The 24,319-nt window shown below is 46.9% G+C and overlaps 1 protein-coding gene across 4 annotated transcripts in view; it reads left to right on the forward strand.

The window, feature by feature from the left end:
• The window catches only part of Dpp6 (dipeptidyl peptidase like 6), an 880,940-nt gene that overhangs the window by 737,404 nt on the left and 119,217 nt on the right, over nt 1-24,319 (forward strand). For all 4 annotated transcript variants that reach the window (XM_026789414.1, XM_013353878.2, XM_026789413.1 and 1 more), the window contains exon 8: nt 17,353-17,473. In XM_026789414.1, the coding sequence (XP_026645215.1) occupies nt 17,353-17,473 (121 nt within the window). The remainder of the gene's footprint in view (nt 1-17,352; nt 17,474-24,319) is intronic.

The raw sequence follows: 24,319 nt of genomic DNA on the forward strand, positions 1-24,319 counted from the left end.
TGATGAGCAGTGGGTATAAAGACAGGTTTTGAGAGTGTGGTTGGGAATTACGCTGGTTTAAGTGGTTTAAGAAGGTGGCAGTAGCAACCCTCTAGGGTCATGACCTCACTAGCAACAGATGGTTGACTGATTTCAGCACCACACATGAATTCTGTCCTATGGAGCAGGCCTTAAGTCCAATCAGACAGCTGTCTGTTGCCCCAGGTATAGGTGCCACTACCTGTTCCTCCACTCTTACACAGTCCACGGCCCAGCTCATAAAACTGTGCCACCTACATTCAGGGTGGGTCTTATCACCGGCTACCCCAATTAAGAAGCTCCTCACAGACATGCCACAGGCTGACACAATCTAGACAGTTCCTCCTTGAGACTCTTCTACAGTGGTCCCACAGCGTGTTAAACTGACAAAGCAGACCATTGCAGGTAAGGTCAGCCTGAGACTATAGGTCATGCAAGGTTTCTTGTCAAGTTGGTGCTGGAGCTGACACTGGACCTGCTCCAAATCCACCTTGCTGTGAGATTTACTAAGACATGTATCTATGATCAGGCCATGGTAAGCTTTTCTGTCAGCCATCTGCTCACAAATAATGACACAGAGACTTACTGATAATTTTGAAAGTTTGGCCTTAGCTTAGACTTTTCCCCAACTAACGCTTATAACTTAACCTGTTTCTATTAATCTACATTCTGCCACATGGCTCCGTTCCCTGTGCTCAGTACCGTATGTCCCACCTCTTCAGCGCCTCCCTGGCGTCTCCTCTAAGCCTAGATTCTTTTTCCCTCTCTATTCCTCTCTTTCTCTGGACGTCCTGCCTATCTCTCCTGTCTAGCTTTTGCCTTTATAGCTCTTCATTAAACCAATCAGAAGGCCCCTTAGACAGAGACTGTTCTTCACTGTGTAAACAAATATTCTGTACCACTAGACCCCAGGCCTTGAAGTATCACTGAGTCTCTATAGCGCTCTGGAATACAGCCAGATAGCAATTCCATTGGCCTGGATATTATTGGGCAATAGGGAAAGGGCAGCAGGTGTGGAAAGAAAGGGACTGTTAGAGCAGAAATGTCTCCTGTTTCTAGACGGGCTCTGCTATGCCCAGGTTAGAGCCACCCTTCTAGAATAATATTCTGTGGCTCTGTCAGCACCCACAGAATGTAGAAAATGTGTCTGGAGGCCATTGTCATCACATAGACATGCCACAGGCAGAATGCCCTCTCCTCCAGTTCCAGGGTCATCACAAGTGCCTAATAAAATTTTATCATGTGTCTCTTTTCCCCTTGTAAAAATACTATGGAGCAGAGAAAGTAAAATATATCTCATATGTGAGATACTTTACATACATATATAATATATATAATAGAAAAATACCTTTATTTACTAAAACTGACAAACCCATAATACATAATTACTATTAATATTTTTGTTCTGTTTCTCTCGCCCATTTTCTGAACGGCGTGTACTTTCTGAAGTTATAATTAATTTGATAACCCAACTATTTTGCCCACCATGACAAGATCAGCTCTCTAGACAATTAAAAGCCTGTTGTAGACAGAATTTTAATAGTTACATAATGTTTCAGGGAATAGATTTATGAAAACTTAGCCAGCTGTTTTCCTGTTGCCAGCTGGGCTATTTATAGTGTCTCATATTATCAGTCATGCCGTAGCACACCTCTGCACCCAAATGCTCCTGAAGTGGAATTATCTAGTCAAAAAATATCAACAATTTTTAAAATCTCTTGATTCGTACTTGCAAATTGTGTTCTGAACATCTCATCACCCATTCTGATTGCAGCCTTGAGATCAGGTGAGCATGCATTTGTAGAGAGATTATGCTAACTTCATGATTTTAGAAAGCCTTTGCCAATATAATTCAATTCCACCCCGACTTAAATCAGCAACATTTAGTTATAGTCCATGGTTAATTAAATGTGCATGTGTTTAATAGAAAATTGGTTAGTTTCTATAAATTAATCCTATTGATGTCTTTCTTATGAGTTGTCTGATTTAGTATCAGGCCCATTCTTCTTTCAGGGGCTAACAAAGAAACGAGTCAGATCACAGATGGAGGAGGCCGTCCCCAGCACCTTAACGTACCTCACACCTAGCCAAGTGATGGCTCTGTCAACTTGACACAGTGTAGGATCACTTGGGAGGGGAGACTCCTCCCAGAAAGCACCTGAGAGGGCTTTTCTTGATTAGGCTGACTGAGGTGACCTACCCTGCACTGTGTTAACTAAGGTGACCTACCCTGGGGAAATACCCCCCAATCTGTACTGAATGAAAAGGAAGGAAGAGCTGAGCATGGGCATACGTGCATTTAGTCATTACCCTCTGCTCCTGACTGGGGGTGGGATGTGACTAGGTGCTTCAAGTCCCTGCCTTGACTTCCCCAGAGTGCTGGGCTGTAACCTGGAACTGTGTGATTTGAAATCTCTCTCCTAAGTGGCTTGTGTCAGGGCATTTTGACACAGCAACAGGCAAGAACACTAGGTGAACCTCTTCCCAGCATGTAGCTTTAAACTCTTCTGACATTTGTATCCGAGATGGGGGCATTGTGGATGGACGGTCATCCCTAGGCTCCTCCCTGGGGAGGTGGTGATAGGCAGGACCACCCTCAGGAGAGGCAGAGCTGGAAGGATGTCTGAATGTCTGTGACTGGGAGGAGTCCCTGCAGGTAGACAGGAACATTGGTGCTCATCTCTACACACTGAGGAGGTGGTGATAGGCAGGACCACCCTCAGGAGAGGCAGAGCTAGCAGGATGTCTGAATGTCTGTGACTAGGAGGAGTCCCTGCAGGCAGACAGGAGCATTGGTGCTCATCTCTACACACTGAATAGAGCGCATGTCAGGTACTGGGGAACTCGAAGGGAGAGGAATGCAATGGATGGTGAGTTTTCCTGCATTATGCAGGGGAGGCCACAACACACGCTCAAACCAGTAACTGTCCCCTTCACATGTCGAGTGTCACCAATCCACATGTTGGTGTCAACATTCAGACTCACTTGTCTAATGTCACCGTTCCACCCCGCACACCCAATGTCACCACTCAACCCCACACACCCACTGCTACCCCGCACACCCAGTGTGCCAGTCTACCCCATAAGCCTCGTGTCGCCATTCCAATTCCCATCTCCAGCAACCATTTCGCCCTAGACACCTAATGTTACTATTCTCTGTCACACACCTGATGTCACCAGTGTGCATGACATGCCAGTACAATCCAGCCTATCCAACCAGGGACACTTGAGTGACATATCCCTTGTAGCATTTCCATTTTGCTAAAATTCAGTGAGTATTCATATTTGGAGAATATACCAAAGTAGCCCCAAAATGCTCCAAGAAAAATTGATTTTTCTATAATCTTAGGATGATGCTGAAAATTCATTCACTTCTTTGGAGTCAGGGAATGGCTCTTGGCAGGCAATGAGGCTTGAATTTAGTTGCAATACAGAAAGACTTGTGTGGTGTGAGCATGTCTCAGATTGTTTTCCAGCAGTTGATAAATCCATTCATTCTCTCCGAGCTCATGAAATTGTGGGTTCGTGGTGTCTTGTCTGGTCACAAGCCCATTCCCTCTGAGACTCAGAACTGGTCTGTGCCTAGAGCCATCATTGTATATTATAGATTTCCAACTGAAAGGGGCAGCAAGGACTGGTGAGGAGGTCTCATGATCACCGTGCTCTGTATCAAAAGGGCTCACACCCCCATTGGGCTAGGTTCCTGCCAGCATTTGACCCAGTGGATGTGGGCAGGTCCTAAGAATGATCATTCCTGTCTTGTGCCCTTCAAGAACCACTGATCCTGAGTGGCACAAGATGCTTTTCTGATTGGTCTGTTTACTCTCAGTGTGACAGTGGGCCACAGCTTAATGTTGCTGAGCCAAATTTGTCTTCTTCAAAGTGAGGATGGCTTTGGCCCTTCCATATCTTTGGGACGAGGGAAGCACAGAGCTTGAGCTGTTGACTCGGCTCAGGTGCAAATCCTAGCTCCTCACCTTTTCAGATGCACCCCTGCTAAGCTATACTGTGGACCTTACAGTGGGAGGGGCAACTCATGGTGATATGACATCATAGGATTCTGTACATGAAAATGAGAAAACTTGGGGCTGGAGAGATGGCTCAGAGTTTAAGTGCACTGACTGCTCTTCCAAAGGCCCTGAGTTCAATTCCCAGCAACCACATGGTGGCTCACAGCCATCTGTAGTGAGATTTAGTGCCCTCTTCTGGCCAGCAAGCATACAGACAGAACACTCTATATATAATAAATAAATAAATCTTTAAAAAAAGAAAGAAAGAAAATGCTAAAACTCTCAGAGTCTTGTCTGGACAACACTAAATGCCAGGGGAGTGTAAAATACATTAGTCTCAAAATTCCTCCGTGCACAGCAAAGGTGTGCAGAAATGGCAATTGTTACTTGGGGCTCACTGGTGTGTGCTTTTGTAATACAGCAAATAGCAGCAGGACTGCAGAAGCTCTGTTGCAGGAGGGTTCAGACGTACACAGCAAGACTCTACTGTCTCAGAGACCTCCATGTTCATGGGGAGAAGGCTGAAGAGGGTTCAACGTCTGGCCATTTGGATGGAGAATGTAGACAGGTCTCCTCAGAGCAGGTGACTACCTGGCAGCCAGATGGCGAGACCTGACTCCAGATCCAGCTCTCTTGAGTAGAAAGGCCTGAGAAAGATGAGCTTCTGGGTACTGCTGTCCCTTGAGACTTGCTTGAGTTTCCCCAGGCTCCTTGGATGGCTAGTGTGGAATGTGTTCAGCTTCTCTGGGTGAGCTGTCAGTGAGATCATTTGCACAGATACCAAAGGATTTCCACCCCATGAAGGAGAAATGCATGTTTTCCCTAGAGCAGGCAAGTGCTGTCCCCAGCATACTCAAATGAGAGCCTTTTCAAGGCTCAGCTATGATGTCCCTACAAAGCTCTCGCTGTCCCATCAACACCTTGCTGTTTGCTTTGTCTTACCACACAAACAGAGTGGGCTCTGTCAACTGTGTGCTAGTGTTTCCCTTATGAGGCCATCGTCTTTGATCCCCTTGAGACTGTCTATACACCAGCGTCAAAGAGGCAGTCATAGCTTGGCCTTCTCCCATGCTCTGGCTTTGAGTGTTGCCCATAGCCTGGACTTCCCCATCCTTCTTGGATCCTTGTGATCAGTATGTAGGCTAAAGTACCATCTAGTGGCACTGAGGTGGCAGGATGTGCAGGAACTGTTGCTGTGGTCTGTAATTTAGCACACTCCATGGCTTTATCTGCAAGACATTCACTTTTCTATTGCTGCCTAGCTAGATTTGTCTTCATCTCTGCAGCCACTCACTGTGAAAGGCTTATGGATCACCACGTGGTAGCAGAGTCTCCCTCAGTAGCCAAAACAATAAAATCTCAAGTTCCGTGGCAAACACAGGAGCTCCATCTCGTCAAATCACAGTATCAATAGCTGAACTTAGCCTATGAGTCAGCATGCACGGTCTGCCATAACCACACATATCTCTGCATTCAAGCACAGGAAAGATTGCCTGAAGCAGATGAGGACCGCCTCCAGGATGCAGATCTATGCCCTCTGTGGTCCCTGGCATGAATAGAGCCAGGGAACAGAAAGGGGATGGGTAGAGATAGAGGCCTGGCAGTTGATCAGGACTCACATGTTTGTTAGATGTTTCAACTATAAAAGATAGGAGCCTGCTTGGAACTGGAACCAATGAAGAAGGGCATGTCCCCATATATGTGGTGAGCAATTATATTTAGTTCCGAGCATAGCTGAATCCAAGAACTCATGGTATTCTGGCGAGTTTCTTCATTCCCTTCTGGTCATGCTGGGTACTGTCTCTTCTTCACCCCTCTAGCCATTCCGCTGTCCCTCTCCTGCAGCCAGAAAAGACATGTTCAGCCCCACCCACTCCCCAGAGCTGTTATCATTACAGCTCTTGGACCCTGGAGGTGGATGGAGTAGGCAGCCTGGACTCTCTCTAAGGCTGAGAACCTGAACCATTCAGGAAATCAAGAGTCCAGCACGAAGTTCCCATCACTATTATTGCAGGAATAGAATCCTTGCAACACATGTACCTGAACTACAGACCTTTCCAGTGCCCAGGGAAGAGGATGGCAGTATGCAGACAGCCTCCCACAGAGGGGAGAAACAATGGAGTTTACAGGAAATGGCTAGCCCTACCTATCAATAAAGCTTAGCATATGTCTACAGAGCCATGCCCCAAGTACATGCCACAGTCCTTTTGCTCGTAGATAAACTCACTGGTCCAGCAACTGTGACTGAATGAGAAGTCCAGCAACATAGCTACTCTCAATGCAGGCCAAGTGAGTGTCTTCCTGCATGAGGAGCTCAGGGTCTAGGAAGTCTCCTGGGAGCACTTCCTGTGTAAGTTTTCCATGCCTCCCAGCACTCTAGCAGGGCACTGTACATCTCTAGATACCTTGGTCCTGAATCATACTAAGGAAAATGTCTGCCCATAGGAAAGAAGGTTGAACTTTCCCGGGGACTTATTTGTTGCCACTACTTTCCTGGTGGACCAGTTGCTAAAACAGTGACCAGCTCCAGGGGTAAAGAACTAGACATACTATGTGAAGACCATGAGGCCGAGCCTGAAATGCTGTCCCCGAGTGGGATGGAAGGCTGTCGGGTGCTACCTGGGACAGTGCAGTCTCAGGTGTGGGTGACAATCCTGGCTAACAACACAAAGGGACTAGTGAATAGCTAAAGATACCAAAGCCACCTTCACACATAGCCCAGCTTTGGCTGAGGCTGAAGAGCTACCAGGCACAGCTATATGACCACAGCCAGATGGAAACCATTTTCTGTATCCACTCAAGGGCCGCACTTGGTGTGTCTGAAGTGTCCTTGTGATTTCCACACCTGGCCTGCCTGCCCCTGGTGATTTATGGGGCAGACCCCTGTGCTCTCCTAGACTCCTCAATGAGTATTATTTCCTTACCTGTGTCTAGAACAGCATCAAGCCATAGGGATTCTACATGCCGAACTACTTGCTGAGCTACCTGTCTCGCTGCATCCTCATGGCCACAGTCATGGCGATGGTCATCCCTCACCCAAGCCCTCTGCTGATCTCCCTTATCCCCTCTGCTCTTCCATATACTGTGTATGGTGGGGAAAGCAGCTTTCATTTCCTCCTTTAGAACAGTCAGCCACTGTAAGAGCATGGCCAGCCCTTCAGCGGTCCCCACTGTTCTCAGATAAAGGAACATGATTATTAGGGTGACTCTAAATCTCATTAGCCACCTTTGCCTCTTCCTTAGCCCCCTGCCCATACCCTCGGCCTTGATCCAGCCATCCCAGCCCTCTTCATTCCTCTGATGAGTTGCTCTGACTGACCCAGGACCTCAGCAAGTGTAGCCCTCTCTCTTGGGATGCTCATATCCTAGCCATGCCCTGTCCACCTTCTGATCTCAGCTCAGGTATGACTGTCCAAATGGACCTGCCAACCCTACAGATGAAGTGGACAGCATGTCCTCTTACCTGTCCTTAAGACACCTGGAGGCTCCTTGTAGCAATTGCCGACACCTGCTAAACCCTGGGGAGCCTGTCCAGGCCATCCTATGGTCAACACCTGTGTTTCCCAGAGCCACTGTGAGGGAGGGAGTTTATGAACCACATAAGATTATGAAGGCCTGGTGCACATGGCTACCTTGGCTGGGATCACTGGTCTGCCCCTAGAAGCATTAGGAGTGTTACATCGATGTACTTAGCTATGATGTTCCCTCGCTCCTTTGCCAAACCAAATACCTCTACCATCAACACTGGGTAAGCTGTTTGGGGAGATTTTCCCCTTAGAATTTGAAAAGTAATAAATTACAATTCTCCGTGTAAAATGCTTAGGCAACTGAGTTGGTGAGTTTTGAGGGAAGTGGCTGTGGAGCAGCAATTACACTTTACTTCCAGGAATCTTTACTTCCTGATCTTCTCTATGGTAATGTTATTTTACATGTGTGTGTGTGTGTGTGTGTGTGTGCATGCACACGTTCATGTGCTCATGTGCATGTGCCATGGCAAGTTTGTGGAGATCAGAGGACAGTTTGTGAGATTCAGTTCTCTCCTTCCAACATGTGGTTTCCAGAATGGGATTCAGGTTGCTAAGCTTGGCAGCAAGGGTCTTTGCCCTCAGAGCCATTTCTCTGGTCTTATTTGTGATCATTTTAACTGATATGTAATAACTGTACATATGTGAGGTGCACCATGGTATTTCCATACACATATATAGTATGTGGTAACCTAGTCAGGGTAATTAGCATTTCTGACTTTATGTTGAGACTATTCCAAATCGTCTCCTTAGGTGTTTTGAGACAGACTGCAAATTACTGCCAGTCATAGCTGCTGTGTTGCACAACAGAGCGCCAGCCCCAACCCTTCTGCCTCAAAGTGAGTTTGTGTTTAGCTGAACATGTCCACCCCTCCCTGAGTGCTCTTTCTTTGTCTAACTAATGCTAGAAACATCTCCTGATAGGATCTGCTGGCTGCTTCCCCATGCGTCTGCCAGTCCGGCCTCTGTGGGAGAGAATTCCGCTTTCGTAGTGGTATTCAGCATTGTTTGGGTTCTGACTTTGATACGTTGATAATCAAAATAATCACCATGCAGAACAATTTCTCTCCATCATCACAAACACACTGGTGCTTTTAGGTCTCTGTGCAATTCTTTAATCTGCTTGTCTATGCCCTTTAACCATACGTTGTAGCCCAATGAGCAGGACTCGTGATTTCCATTTATAGAAACTTGTCTCAGGAAGGTAAGTCGCTGACAGTGTTTTTCATAATGCACACAGTATTTCTATTGCAGTAAAAAACAGAATAGGCATCAAAGAACCAAGGGACAATTAATTAAGACACCACACGGGGTCTGGAGAGATGATAGCTCAGCTGTTAAGAGCATGTCCTGCGGTGGACCCGTTCGGTTCTGTGCTGGCTGGTTTGACACAAGCTGGAGTCATTCTGGAAGAAGAAACCTCACTTGAGAAAATGATCCCACCAGACTGGCCTGTGAGCAAACCTATGATGTATTTTCTTGATTGAAGATTGACGTGGGAAGACCTAACTCACTGTAGGTGGTGTCATCCCTAGGCAGGTGACCCTGGGTTCTATAAGAAAGCAGACTGAGCAAGCTATGAGGAGCAAGCCAGTAAGCAGCACCCCTCCATGGCCTCTGCATCAGACCTTCGGGTTCCTGCCCTGCTTGAGCTCCTGTCCTGACTTACTTGGATGTGGAACTATGGCCAGTGAAAGTGTGAGCAAAATAACCCTTTCTTTCCCAAGTTGGTTTTTGGCCACGGTGTTTCATCACAGCAGTAAAAACCTGAACTATGGCAGGTTCCCAGCTCCCGTGTCAGGCAGCTCATAGCCACCTGTAACTCCAGCTCCAGGAGATCTGCCCCCATGTTCCTCTTTGAAAGACAAGAGAACCCTTGTGAGTGTGAACACGGCCCTGCCTTCTTCCTTGGAAGCTAAAGGTCTGGATTCTAGGTAGTTACAAACTACCATAATGGAGACCTCCCCAGGCTCATGCCAAGTGAGAAAGTTCCCTGTGATCAGAGTGGGTGCATTCACAGCTGCCCCCCATGCCTATAGCTGCATCCCATGCCTACGGCTTCTGCCAGCACCCACCACTCCTCTAGTCCAGATGTACTTTTCCCATACCATACTGTATACCAGCAGACTTCATAGTTTCCCTTTGCCAGGTTTCCAGACAACAGGAACAGAATATTAGCTGGAGGTCAAGTTCTACCCAGAAGAGAGCGTTTTTCAATCTCTGACCCATCACTGGTGATTCTAACTTGCCCTCCCATGGCCTGTTACTGAAACTGCTCCAGGGACTAGAAGGGGCCTTTGTAGTTTGAACAGAGACCAAGGCCTACAAGAGGCAGTCATGGGTGCTGGCAGCAGCTGTAGGCATGGGATGCAGCACTACTCAGTTGTGACTGCAAGGATCTCTCTCAGCTTCTCTCTGCCACCTACAGTGGACATACACCCTTCACTACTTTATTTGGGTGTGATGTTCCAACAGCATGAGTTGGCCATGGGGTGTTTACTGCAGTGTTCCCAGCCCCCTGTGGAAATTTATTCAGCAATCTTGAGAAACATATAACTTACTTATGACCATCACCTGACCAAGGCTGATGATTTTTCCATAATTTTTCCTCCAGTCGGTTTCACACTAACATGTAGCAAAGCCAAGGCCCACCTGCCACATGCCTCCAAGGACAGCTATGAATGCAGCCCAAGAGAAAATCATAAGCATAATTAAAACACAGGGTTTGTATTTTATTCTGTCCTGGGTGGTTTTGTTACTTGATTACAACATAGTTCTCAATCGTAAGCTTTTAGATGACAGTGTATTGCAGTGTCAACAGATTAGAAAAGCCTGCCCAAATAGTTTCAGATGACATATCATGACCTCAGCTGAAGAAATGTCAGTAAAGTCATATCTGATGGAATAACTCAAGAGAAAGAGCAGAATGGACCAGGAGAGGCAGCTGGACCAGGAGAGGCAGCTGGACCAGGAGAGGCAGCTGGACCAGGAGAGGCAGCTGGACCAGGAGAGGCAGCTGGACCAGGAGAGGCAGCTGGCACCTTCACCACCACCTGGAGGTGACCCTGAGCCTCGAAAGTGGTGTAAAACAGTGACTTGGAGAAGCTTAGGAAATGCGATCACTGAGGCTTTTCATCGCCTCGGGGAGATGCTACGTCTATCTTTGGTGTGAGATGTTGGGTTCACCGTAGTTATTCTGCTTCCCATCTGTGGTGAACAGCTCTCACTTCAGTCAAACTGGCCACAGACTGACTAATCAATCTTCCACAGGTTGTAAATGGTCTTGGGAATTTTAGATTCAGTGTGGTCACAGGTGGAAGAACTCTCTTAGAAATAGCCCTCCCAAGTCCTCTTCTGCGGCAAAGGAGAGCAGATGAAATAAGGGCAAGCGGCCTGTGAGAGCCAGGCAGCCGGCAGCTGGAGACCATGATCCAGGTTCCACTTCAAGCCCAGCATCCTTTTCTGTCACCAGCCCACCCATTGCTGTGCCACTGTCCTTTTGTTTTAACAAAAGCTATTCAATATGGTTCCCTTTTGGCCTTGATTTTCCACAACTAAAAGCTAATTGCACCCAATTATAGTAATTATCTCATCCCTGGCTCCTCATGTAATTAGCCACCTCTTTAGCTGTGCCTCTCTTCCAGCTGTATTGGTAACCAGAGAGCATGCGGCTGCACTTTCCCTATAGTGTTCTGTGAGTTGGTTCTATAAATATTAAAGGTGTCGGTTTTCACACACACACAGGAAGTCCCCATTAGTCATAACCCAGATGATTCAGATTATCATTTAGATTAATACTGGTAGAGCGTTCTTCCATGGAAAGAGGAATAATAGTGTCTTAGTCGGTGTTCTGTTGCTGTGAAAAGATGCCATGACCACAGCAACTCTTATAAAAAGGAAGCATTTAATAGGGGCTGGCTTACATTCAGAGGTTCAGACCATTATCATCCTGGTGGGATCATGGCAGCGTGCAAGCAGACATGGTGCTGGAGAGGTAGCTGAGAGTTTCTACACCTAGATAGGCAGGAAGCAGGCAAAGAGAGAGCCGCTGGTCCTGGCTTGGCTTTATGCAACCCCGAAGTCCACTGCCAGTGACTCACTTCCTTCAACAAGGCCACACCTCCTGATCCCCATCAAGTAGTGCGACTCCCTAATGACCAAGCATTCAAATCTATGAGACTATAGGGCCATTCTTATTCAAACCACCACAAATATCTGCGCCCAGGAAAGACAGCTTTGGGAATCCCTTTCTGACCGCCACTGGGAGTCTCTGGTTGTTTTCCAGTTCTCAGTGCCTTCTTCAAGAAACAGAGAAAAATGCACATTCAAAACTAAAGCAGCAATTCGTTTTATTAAGACTAAAACACAGGTAAAAGTTTTAGATACTTTGCCAAGAGAGGCAGTAGCCCCCCTGTGAAATGCTTGAGGGCCTTACAAGCATTTGTAAGGGGCTGTTTGCTTAGCTGCTGTACCTCAATGCCTGGAGTAAATTCAGTACGGTTTTCAGGAAAGAGACGTGGGTACCCATCCTTTTTCCTAACCTTATCACCATGGCACTTGCTAGCGTGGTGTGGAGGAAGCCGAATTCTGGTGGGCTATCTCAATCACATATGAGACAATTTGGGGCTGCAGTGTCCCCTTCACATAGCAGCCTGCCAGGGAGGAAGAACTGCGGTATGGATGCTAGGAGGAGCTGCTTTCCTACCCGCTGGACAAGGCCGCAGCCCCTCTCCCTGCCTATGGTGCTCTTGGTTTCTCAGAGGCCTGCACACTCTCTACTTCCTTCTGTGGAGGACCGCTCTGAACCCTGCGTCAACCAGTGTGTCTCCTCCTGCCTGGGGCGGCCGGGGAGATCTGAGGCATCTCGCTTGCAGTCTAGCAAAGTTCACATCTACCGACCTTCCCCAAGCCTCTTCCATGTTTCATCTCCCTCCCTCCCTCCCTCTTATTCACACGACCTTCCTGGCTACACACTCCACATTCCTCGTGTTTTTCGTGTGTGTGTTCTCCTTCTCTCATAGCCCTACCCGACTCTGCTAGGTCTCCCATCACCCCCGGCCACTGTGATGCTCTTTTTAAAGGTATTAATTCAGTTCTATTGTCCCCCTGGGCCTCTGCTTCCCATTATAAAAGGAAAGTGATCCAAACTTCTGTGGGACACAAGGCACCCTGATGTCCCCCCCCTCCCTTGATGTCTCTCCCCACCTAAAAACTCCTCCAGGCTCCTGGAATGACCACTGCACATCCTGCCATCAAGTCTTTCATGTTAAAAGCTGACACATTCTTCCTCCAACTCCATAGTCACTTGGCCCCAAGTGCTTGAGATCACAGAGAGAAGAGTGTGACACAGAGAAGCTTCTTCAGGTCACAGAGAGAAAGGAAGGGGACATTAGGAACAAGATCAATGTCCTGCCTTCCAGACAATAACTACCTGCTGGAGTTTCCAGAACCTCCCAAGATTTGTTCTTTTTCTCGTTGCTATGACAGATCTCCTTCAGGAAGGAAGAGTCCATTTCCTCTCACGGTTTGAGAGTACTGTGCATCATGGTTGGGAAAGCATGTCACCAAGAACACGAGGTGACTGGTCCTTGCGTCCAGAGTACTATGCATCATGATTGGGAAAGCATGTCACCAAGAACACAAGGTGACTGGTCCTTGCGTCCAGACAGAGATGAGTGTTAGCGCTCAGCTGCCTTTCCCTTTTGTTTCCACCGAGGGTCCCACCTGTAGCGTGGTACCACCCCAGTTAGGCTGGATCCGCTTGTCTCAGTTAACCTAACCAGAGGCTCCCTCCCAGATATGCTCAGAGGTACGTCTCCATGGTGATTGTAGACCCTACCAAGTTGACAATTGGCATTAGCCATCATACCCCCATGGTAGCCCCCCAGCTGGGGACCAAGTGTTTAACATGGCTGCCTGTGGAGGACTCAGCCAATGAAAAGAGGAGAGAGGTGGATTAGCCCTGATAGAAACTGAAAGCATCCATCTTTTGTGCTCCCCCTTCACACGGCGCCTTCCCACAGACCTTCCCACTATGACCCCAGACATAGCGAACGCGTGGCAACCGACAGGAGCAGGAGGTGTGCTCCTGGACTTACTGCGTGTGCTGTGTGCTGTGCCGTTCTCAGCGCTGAACATTCATCCATTTACACGGCCTCAACCCATGCTGAGGTCATCTTCTGGGACCTGCCCTTAACAGTCTATTTCCTCCAACCCAGAAGTTTCCAGAACCTCCAGAAGAAGTATCACAAGTGGAGACATCTACTAAAAACAAAAAAACGCACAGAAGCCAACAACTGACTTTAGGGTCCATCACCATGTGTCTGGTACTTGATGTCCACTGCCGTAGCCCAGAGTGCCCTGGGCTATGTGAAACTGGACTCCCACTTTGAATTTGAGCTGCCACAGGCCACAGACAGCCCCAGCTCCCATGTCATCACATCTAACACCTCAGCCAGGCCTGCAGGGAAGAAGGAGCTAATCATACGGACAGATTTTAGTCATGGCGGACCTTTACTACCAGATGGTAAACTGTATTCTGTAGTGAAAGGAAATGGACCCAAGGGCATGAGGGAAAATGGTCCTTTGATAAAGACGACTGTGGCTGGAATCTGTGAGGTGAGCCAGGGCATAGAATGCTGTCTCCTCTATCAGGTCAGGGAATATGAGGAATATGGCAAACCAAGGCAGGGAGGCTAATGTGGGCTAGGCAGAGGGATTGAGGCACGTATGACTAGGTCTTAATGTCAGCAGCCTCTTCTGGAACATTGTCAGCCCCTGCCATATCCACTTGGAAGAATAAGATCCTGAACCCTCTGCCTGATGCGTGCCTAATGGTTAAAAGCCAGGCCTGTATCCCAACATGAATGGGCCAGGAGCTACACCCCAGTATCTCACTGTCCCTGCTCCCAGCATCACGATGCACAAACAGCACAGTACGGTGTCTTACCTCCCTACCTGACGTCATCACCAGAATGCAGAATGGGGAATGTGAAGAGTGCTCCGCAGAGTGCCCCTCTCCACAGTTCCCCGGAAAGCCGAAGCAGAAATACCCAGCACTGCAGATTTTAGTCGTGCAAACTACTAGTTGACTGCAGCCTGACTTGATTCAAAAGCCACGGCCAGCTGAGTGCAGAAAAGGAGCTCAGATTTAAGGGGTTCTTCCTAGGCAACTCTGTAAGAACAGGTGCATACATTAAATTAGAATGTGCCCTTGCTTCTGGAAGCTTTCCAGCTTGCTTCAGGCTGAAGTGAACATGTTAGAAAACAGGAAGCCTACACCAAAAACCAGTAGCGAAAAAAGCTTCCAGAGCCACCATGCTGGATTTCGAAATAAAACATTCACAGGACTGGAGGGGCAGGCCCGTCAGCCCAGCCACTCAGAAAGCTGAGGCAGGAGGGTCCCAAGTTCGAGGTCAGCCTGGAGAGTTTAATAAAACCTCAAAATAAAAAAGTGAAAGGAAAACTGGGGGGGTAGAACTTGGGCAAAACCCTATGTTCAGTTTCCAGTGCTATAAATAAAGGAAGTGGGAAAGAGTCCGTGTTTGTCCAGTACTGTAAACAAAGAAAATACAAGAGTCCATGTTTTTGCTTTTCTGTATTAAGCAAAACACCTTCTCTCAATATTTTTTCTAGAATTTCTTTTTTTAAAAAATATTTATTTATTAAGTACACAGTGTTCTGCCTACATGTATACCTGAAGGCCAGAAGAGGGCACCAGATCTCATTACAGATGGTTGTGAGCCACCATGTGGTTGCTGGGAATTGAACTCAGGACCTCTGGCAGAGCAGCCAGTGCTCTTAACCTCTGAGCCATCTCTCCAGCCCTTAGAATTTCTTTTAACAAAATCAAACAACAAACAAAACTAGCCCTATTTCCTTATCTGCTGTCTAGCCGGTGTGGTCTGCATACCATGAAGTCCAGGTCCAGATGCTTGGCGCATGGGCAGAACTGACTGTGGCTCTGCCCATAGGCTGTCTCAGTGTGATGACTTGGGAGCTGGGCCAGTCCCTGGGCCACTGAATCTTAAATTTGACTGCACATCAAAGTCACGAGGATGTACTTCAGAATACTTCTGCCTGGATCCCACTGCAGAGACTCTGGCTGGACTGATGGTCTAAGCATCAGGAATTTTGTAAAATTCCCCAGTCGCATTGCATTCTGAGAACCATTGCATGCACCAACTCTGCCCCCTCCCCTAGAAAGTCAGTGATGCACCCTAGGTCTGACTCATTGTGCCACAATGCAACTCTACTAGTGTGTCACCATCACTCTGAGGCCCAAGAGAATGGCCAGAAATCCTCGCCCCTACCCTTCAGCTCAGACCTTGGCTCCCTCGTGCCATGGCTACTGCTTGCTAGCCCACTGTACTGTCTCCTCCCTTGCTAGCCCACTGTACTGTCTCCTCCCTTGCTAGCCCACTGTACTGTCTCCTCCCTTGCTAGCCCACTATACTGTCTCCTCCCTTGCTAGCTTACTGTACTGTCTCCTCCCTTGCTAGCTTACTGTACTGTCTCCTCCCTTGCTAGCTTACTGTACTGTCTCCTCCCTCGGTGTGGTCACACCTGTGGTGGCTACAGTCATCCTATCAGACTCTTGTCCCTCCTGTCCCTCTTCTCTGACCACACAGACACTGGACCCACCCTCAGCAGTGCTACCCCCTCCCAGGCATCAGTCAGCAACTCTCTGTGGCTGCCCATCTCCTCCTGCAGATCCTCAGAAACTGGCTCCATGTCCCTTCTTCATTGAGCCTCTGCTCCCAATAATCTTGTTCTTATTTCTCCACCTGCCTTGCCCACTCCAGATCCGGTCCCTCTCTGTGTTTTTATCTGTCCTCCCAGCTCCTCAGTCCCTTCGAACCCCATGAGCTTGGGTTGAGCTGAAAACCTCTTTTTAGGCATTTTGGCACATGATGTAACATAGATGACCCTTGAGGACACTGTGCTCAGGGAACTAATCCAGCCACAGAAGGACAGGCACTGCCCGGTACTTGAGCAGCCTCGAATGGACAGCTCACAGAGAGTTGATGCTCAGTGCTAGGTGCCAGGGGCTGTGTGTGGAGAGGTGTCGGTAGCTGTGCTTCATGGGCAGAGTGTCAGCTGAGGATGGTGGAAACATTCTGTGGGTGGACAGGATGGTGTGTAAAAGTGTTTGATGGTAATGAACTGTGGACTTTTAAGTAACCAATGCAACTGCTTCTCACCCCTTTTGCAAGGAAGCTTGGCCTGCCCTGGCCTGGGCCAAACAGCCCACAACTTCCCAGATTCCCCACATCTCCACCTCGGGATAGCCCTTGTCAAGATCTGAACTCCTTAAAACATAGTGAATACTATTGTCACATGACAGTACCCACCTACTGCCATCCAGACACATGACAGGCTTGGTCCCTAGCCACCCTGCTCCCCGAGAAAGCTGGAGAGATGGAAGGCTAGCTGTCCAATCCCTTAGCCTGCAGTTTAATCACCAGGAATAACCACATTGCTGAACTATCAATCCAATTCAAAGTGCCATTGTTCCAGTACTCAAGAGTATCAAGTCACACATTGTCCAATCATAACATAATTGCCGTAACATAAATTGACAAGCGATGGTGACATTGGGCAAACTGCAGAGTTTGAGTGTCTGATCAATCCCTAAATATGGATTATGTTGCAGGGGAATCAACCACAAATGCTTCCATGACCACCTTTGTCAATAAAATGTACACAGCAGGGGAGCAAAAGCCCGGAGATTTCAAGTTTAAGAACACCTAAGCGCACTCCTTGTTTAACTCTGCTGTTGTTTCTTCTTCCCAATTCAGATATTTATCTTTGAAAACAATATCTACTACTGCGCACACGTCGGGAAGCAGGCGATCCGAGTGGTCTCCACAGGGAAGGAAGGTGTGGTCTACAATGGCCTCAGCGACTGGCTCTATGAAGGTAAGACCTGCACGCAGAGATGCCAAGAATGTGCCTGCCCACAGGGCGGCTGCGGTAGTGGCTGCATTCGGCTTCTGAAGCAGCCTTATTTTCTCTTGGACTTTAGTTATAAATTTAACTTCAATTTCCTTTGAGCTTTAGGGAACAAACATGAAGTCAGCATTCATGGGTAGCAGGTGCGGGGAATCACAGGTGGCAGAGGTGGACCCTTACAAGTGGCAGGTGTGGATATTCACAGGTGGCCGGGGATAGGGGACTCATGGGTCCCAGGTGTAAGGAGCTTCACTGAGCCCATTGGTGCTTTTATGAAAGGAGAGGTGCTTCATGGAGAAACTGTCTGAGTGCTCCCGGTGTAAATGTGTGTATTCCTCTCCCCTCTCCAACAGTTAAGAAGCCTGTCTGCATCTGGGTGAGGTCAGGTGCTTTAGTTGCCTTGGTGACACAACACCTGACAAAGGCTACCTAAGGAGCAATTGTGTTGGCTCACAGTTTGAGGGGACAGTCCACCTTGGTGGGGGTAAGCATGGTGACATGCTTGAAGCATGAAGTGTCCGGTCACATTGCATCCACAGTTAAGACATAGAAGGTGAAGGATGCTGGCTCTAGATTTCTTCTCCTTTCATTCGGTTCAGGGCCTCATCCTAGGGAATGATGCCACCCACATTTGGGGTGAGTCTTACCACCACTGTTAACCTGATCAGAGGATCCTTCATGGGTATGGCCAAAGCTTGTCCCCTAAATCCTGTCAAGTTCACAGTCAGTATTCCCCTTCACAGCAAAATTGGAAAAGGAAATTAAACCCTTCTGAAGAGCCCATGCCCCTTGGACTGCTATAACCAAAGGCCACAAAAATTGCTCTTTTGACATTGGCATCTGTGGTACAGGTTCTTGGGGGTGCACCAGAGGACAGTGTGTGTCTGGCAAACAACTTCCACTCACTGGGTCATTTCAATGTCCTCAAAGACCTCCTCTTCTTCTTTTGGAAGCAGAGTTAAGAGTTTATTTAAATGTATTTTATTCTTAGAGAATTTCATACAATGAGGTTGATCATATTCATCTGCCTCCTATAACTTTTCTACTTTTCTAGGTTCACCTTCCTTTTCCCTTCCCACCCAATTTTTGGTTTTTTTTTCCCCATCAAGGCCAATATTATTGGATGTGTGGCCTTCCACTGGAATGTGGTGGGCCTTCTAGGAGCTACACCCTTAAAGAAAACTATCTTTCCTCTGCCAGCACTGCATTCTGTAGGTGGAGACTGCTTGTTTGTTTCCCAGCCACTCAGACCTGAATAATCACATAAAAACTATATTAATTACAACACTGTTCTGTCAATGATTTAGGCGTACTTTTAGCTAGCTCTGACATCTTAAATTGACCCATTTCTATTAATCTGTGTATCAGCGCGAGGCTGTGACTTACTGATAAAAGTCCTACGTCTGTCTCCTTCGACAGCTACATGACGTCTCCCTGACTCCACCTACTCTCTCTCCCTATATCTATGTTCATTTTCTACCTAGCTTCACTCTACTAAGCCAAAAGATTTTCTTTAATAACCAATGGTAATAAAACATATAGCATAAAGAGGGGAATCCCACATCATCAGATTAATAGATAGTCTTCTATAATGATCAAACTTTTAGTCATGTTAGTTAGGTTCTTTAGATGCATAGAAATTGTATTCTGCATAAATAGGTAATCTTCAACCACTTCAAAGAACTGTAGAATACGGCAATTAAATAACTTAGGATTCTGTTGACATGAGACACGAAAGCTCCTGGCAGCACCAATCTATTCCCAAGAAAATGTTGGACACCGAAGACACTCCACTTGGAGCTTGTTTTCTTCTTGGCAAAACTAGCTTTTGAGCAAAGAACTGCCCCTGCCTTGACCACTGACAAAATGCACTGTGTCTAGACTGGATAAGCAGGTTACAAGCAAAAAGACTGCCAAACCTTTCCAAGACAGGGTAAGATGGTTTTTTTTAATTTCCCTGCCTCTGAAAATTGTCTGTCAGTTACTCTAGGCCTTAGCCAAAGTTGGTTGCCCCAATGTTGAAAATGAGAATTTGGGTGATTCCCCAGGTAGCCAGTTGTCTTTGTCATTTCTTGCACCTTTTGGGGAGTTGCTTGATTACACTTCCTGTTTACTCAGGTAATATTATTTCCCTTCCAAGGTCTTTGATGGGGTTGAAGACTACATAGTTGTAGTTACTTTCCTCTCATGACTTAGTCAAACCATTTCTAATATAAGACTTAGACTTCTTGGGATAGGATAACTATTGAAACATTTAGCATATGTTTCTTGCTTGATGTTGTTTGTGTTAGTTGTAATTCTAACTTTTATACTTAATATTTGTTATAATTGTATATAGTTTTGAATTGGGCTTGGAACTCTTATTTAGACAAAAAAGGGGAGGTGCTGTGGGAACTCCTCCAACCCATGGCCTTTGGGATGCTGGCCCGCTTTGGTTGTGGTCTTGTGTACTCTAAATGCAGATGTAGGGGCATGCACAAGCCCCTTGGCTACTGAATTTGGTTCCAGTTCCCCACTCATGCAGAGAACTGCTAATCACTACTTCTTCTGTGAGTCTACCCCTAAATAAATAGACCTTTATGATACTCCATTCTGAGCTAATATGGAACTATTTTATTATCAATTGCAACAGCATTCTACCTCTCCTCCCTTGAAGTCCACTCCATGGCCCCTTCCTAATTTCCTGAGCTCTGTGAGCATTACAAATGAAACACATATCCCTAAAGAGTCAACAGTAATATCCGTTATATTACATATACAAAAAAAAAACAATCCATGCTTGTCTATCTAGGTCTGAATGATTATTTCCAGCTCCATCTATTTGCCTGTGAATTTCATAATTTCTTTTTTCTTAATAACTGAGAAATATCCTATTGTGTAAATGCACCACATTTTCATTATCCATTCATCAGCTGATAGACATCTAGGTAGTTTCCATTTCCTGGATATTGCAAATAGAGCATCAATGAGCATGGGTGAACAGGTACCTCTACAGGAGGACATAGAGTCCTTTGGGCATACATCCAAAAGTGGTGGAGCTGGATCATGTGGCAGATCTATTTCTGACCTTTTTGGGAACCTTTTTTTAGTATAGAATTGATTTTTATCATGTCTGTACCAGTTTGCATTCCTACTAACAATGAATAAGTGTCCTAACCCCAGAACATGCCAGCATTTGTTCTTGTTAGTTTTTTAGCTGCTAATTGCACCTATGAGGGTTCCATCTAGGGATTCCTGTACCTCCTGATACCATAGCCTGAAAGTATCATACCACCACATATGAGTCTGACATACACACAGCCTGTGACACTTCCCAGCACTAAGCCACAGATAGGGTGGGGGGAGGTCCATGTGACTCAAGTCCAGGGTCAGCTGCTACTTTAGAAATATAGATGTAAACAACATTTAAGCTATTTAGTCTAGGGACTATTAGTCTAAGAACAGCATTAGTCTAGGGACAGCTCAAATGCATCTTGCCTCTGAGGCTAAGACCACATGGCCACATATGGTGATCTACTTCCAGGTAGGTTAGGGAGAATCAAGGATGCTCTAGCTTCATGGGGGCTGATACCAGTTCCCCCTGGACCTATACATTTCTTAGATCTGGATTTATGCCTTATTGGAGCATATGGTATGGAGGGGAGATACTTCCCATCATAGCCCACTGAAATCTCAGGTGTTAACAGATTGCAAGCACAGCCAGGTGTGCCATGCTCCCCAATCATAATGCTGCGCGTGCCTATCATCCGAGAGTTCCCTGGACCCCTTTCTGGTCAGCTCCTCTCCCCACAGCACTCTCTCCTGGAGAGCCCAGCCGTCTGTTTCCATCTGACAGACAAGCTGAAACTTGCACATGCAGGCGAGGTGGACTCTCCAGCCAATCTCCTTAGGGCCCCAGTGCTTCTCAGTGTTCAGATCACTCGTAAGAACCCAGTTTCCAGTTGCCCTCGCAGACTCAGGGCAGTCAACTCTGAGACTTAGTTTCACATGACATCCTGGGCCGTTCCTGAGGGGACTGGTGGAGTGAAATCGATGCTGGGCGGACTTGCATAGACTTGGGTGTCCAGGCTTGCTCCGTTCAGAAATGGCTTTCCAACCCAAGCTCTCCAGATTAATCTGGAGGGGGCTGTATTTCTGCCCTGGGTGCAGGCCCATGTATGCCCAGTAACCCACAAGAGAGGTCATCTCACATACCAGATACAATCAAGAGAGAGGACCCCGAAGTCCTGTGTTCCAGGATATAACCAAAAAGCCTTTGTCTGAGAAGCAACCAGAAAACCAAGCCCTGTTAGTGTTTGCCATGTGAGAGGACTTACCAGGCACATCCAGCCTGTGAGGACAGTCAGCACAGCAGCCCCAAATCATAAACATACTTAAACATCATGGCATATTTTTAAGATTTCTTTGGTTGCATGACTGAGCGCAGATTTTTTGCATGGTAAATGAGTGCGCATGCCCGTCTCTTGCCTATGTGTGATGCCTTCCAAATCTGGATTGGGCTTGCTGTCCATCTTGCTGGGAAGTGATTAATAGCAGGGCTGAGGGTCGGGGCGGTCACAGAACCACACGTGAGGTCCATCCTGACCTTGTAAAGCTCTTACATCTCTATGAACTCAACAATCGCAAATAACACATTGCAGGGACCCAATGTGAGTTGTGACCAAAACGGATTTGGCACAACATGGCAAAGGGCATCCACTAGAGAGTCTTTACTTATGTCTTAAAAATACCTGTTACATTAACAATAGCTGTATTGTTAACAACTACTGTTTAATGTAGTTGCTCAAGTTTTATTATGAAGGAAAGAACATAGTATCTGTTCTGATGCCATTCTTTTGCTATGATAAAACTCTGAGCAAAAGCAACTAAGGGAAGAGAGAAGTTTGGTGTTCACGGGTCACAACCCATTGCTGAGGAAAGTCAGGACAAGAACTCAAGCGGGAACTTGAAGCAGAATCCATGGAGGAACACTGCTTGCAAGCTCACTTGCTGCCTTGTGGTAGCTTTCTTATGTGCCCCAGGACCACCCGCCTAGGGAATGATGTCTCCCACAATGGGCTGGGCACCTCTGTGTGAATTAACAATCAAGGTAACGCCCCACAGGCATGCCCACAGCCCAATCTGATGTTGCCAAGTCCTTGGCTGAGGCTTCCTTATCAGATGACTCTAAGTTGTGCCAAGTTGACAATTAGAGCCAACTAAGGCGATATGTTTTTCAAAGATAGGAAGAAAAAGAGAGAGAGAGAAGCACCCAGGCGATTTCCCAGGTGGCCATTCTGCCACAGGTTAGAAACTGTCTGTCTTGAACTTCATGGGAGGCCAGTGCAAGCTAAGCTTCTTGAGGGCCCCGCAGAAAAGGGCCTTGGGTCTCGCTGCAAGAGCCTTGGCTCACTCTGTAACTAATCTCCTTAATAGCATCCATAGCCAGGAGTTCTGAAACATCCTCCTCAGTATCTCAAAGAGAAAAATTTTTTTTGAAAAAAATCATTGCTTTGCCATTCAAGTTAAGCTTAGCTTTAGCAAATACATTAAAAGGATTCTTTATTTTCTTCAAGGCATTTACAAGAAATCACGCAGATATGCTAACAGAGACTCAAATATTTCAAATCAGTCTCTCTGAGCTGGGCAGCTTAATCTGCTCACCCTTCTTCCCTGTATGGTTCTACGTGCTGATGCTCAGACTTCTGAACCTGGGGACTTGAGAGCCCTGGGGATACTGTGTCCTTTTTAATAACAGGAGAATAAACTTAGAAGATTGCCTTGGCCTAATCAGTGACTTAACTGTTTTATTTCCTGCCTCCTGCTTGAGAGCGGGCTGGGGGTGGGTGGGGGAAATCAGACTCTGAATGTTTGCAGAGGGCCCGCTTGCCTGGAAGGTTAGTTCTGAGAAATGGTGAGGGTGCACTAGGTGAGACACATCCACATCCTGCAGTCTGCAGTTATTGGCAGCAAGACAGCGCATTGATTTCTGTTTCCCAAAAAGAGCCTCAGACATAGTGAACCCTTCAGAATGCTGGAGACAGAAGGAGAGAAGCAGAAGGCACGGGGACTGCTGGGAGTCTCGACCCCTTGAGCAGAAAGATCTCCTGCCAGTAGCCTGCCAGACAAAACTCAAGCTCAGGACTGGCTGTGTGCCCCCACACCATCTTCTGTGTGACTTTCCAGGGTTTGGAGGGACCAGGGTCTAGCTTTTGTCCTGTGAGGAAATGCCGTGTAGCGTAATGGAATCGTGGTTTAATGGAAAGAAAAAGACAACTTGATAGAATCGGCAGTTTTTAGTTTTACTGAACTTGGTTTTCCATAAACTAAATTGAAAGGTGTTACTAGAATGTTCTGACGCCATAGAGAAATGTTCCATGAGCCCTCAACAAGGCTTAGTAATCCAAAATGTTCCCAGTGTGGGAGTGTCTGAGCAGAGAGTTGTAATTATCCAAATTTTTACAAAGGTTCTTCGTTACCATGGTTACAGAGCTGGTTGCTACCCTTTATTTATAAAGTACTGTCAACTCATTTTCATCCTTATCAAGTGCATGAGCGAGTGAGGGCCAACACAGAATTGTTGCTGGTAGTGTTCTAATGGCAAGCCTTTAAGTCCCTTAATGTTCCTATTAAGTGAGGAACAAGCCGTCCATTCCTCTTCTGTTAAACAGCAGTTTATAGGACTCAAAGCTAGCATGGGTGCTCAAAGACATTCCTCTCTTATACAATGGTCATGTCTAGAGAGAATCAGATGCCCTGGGGCCATGAGAATGGCCTCTCTCTCCTAGTGTATAGGGCTAGGAACTCTCACCCCAGTTCATCTGAAAGGATGGG

The sequence above is a fragment of the Microtus ochrogaster genome, unplaced genomic scaffold, assembly GCF_000317375.1.
Source record: "Microtus ochrogaster isolate Prairie Vole_2 unplaced genomic scaffold, MicOch1.0 UNK18, whole genome shotgun sequence".
In the NCBI taxonomy this organism is placed as follows: Eukaryota; Metazoa; Chordata; class Mammalia; order Rodentia; family Cricetidae; genus Microtus; species Microtus ochrogaster.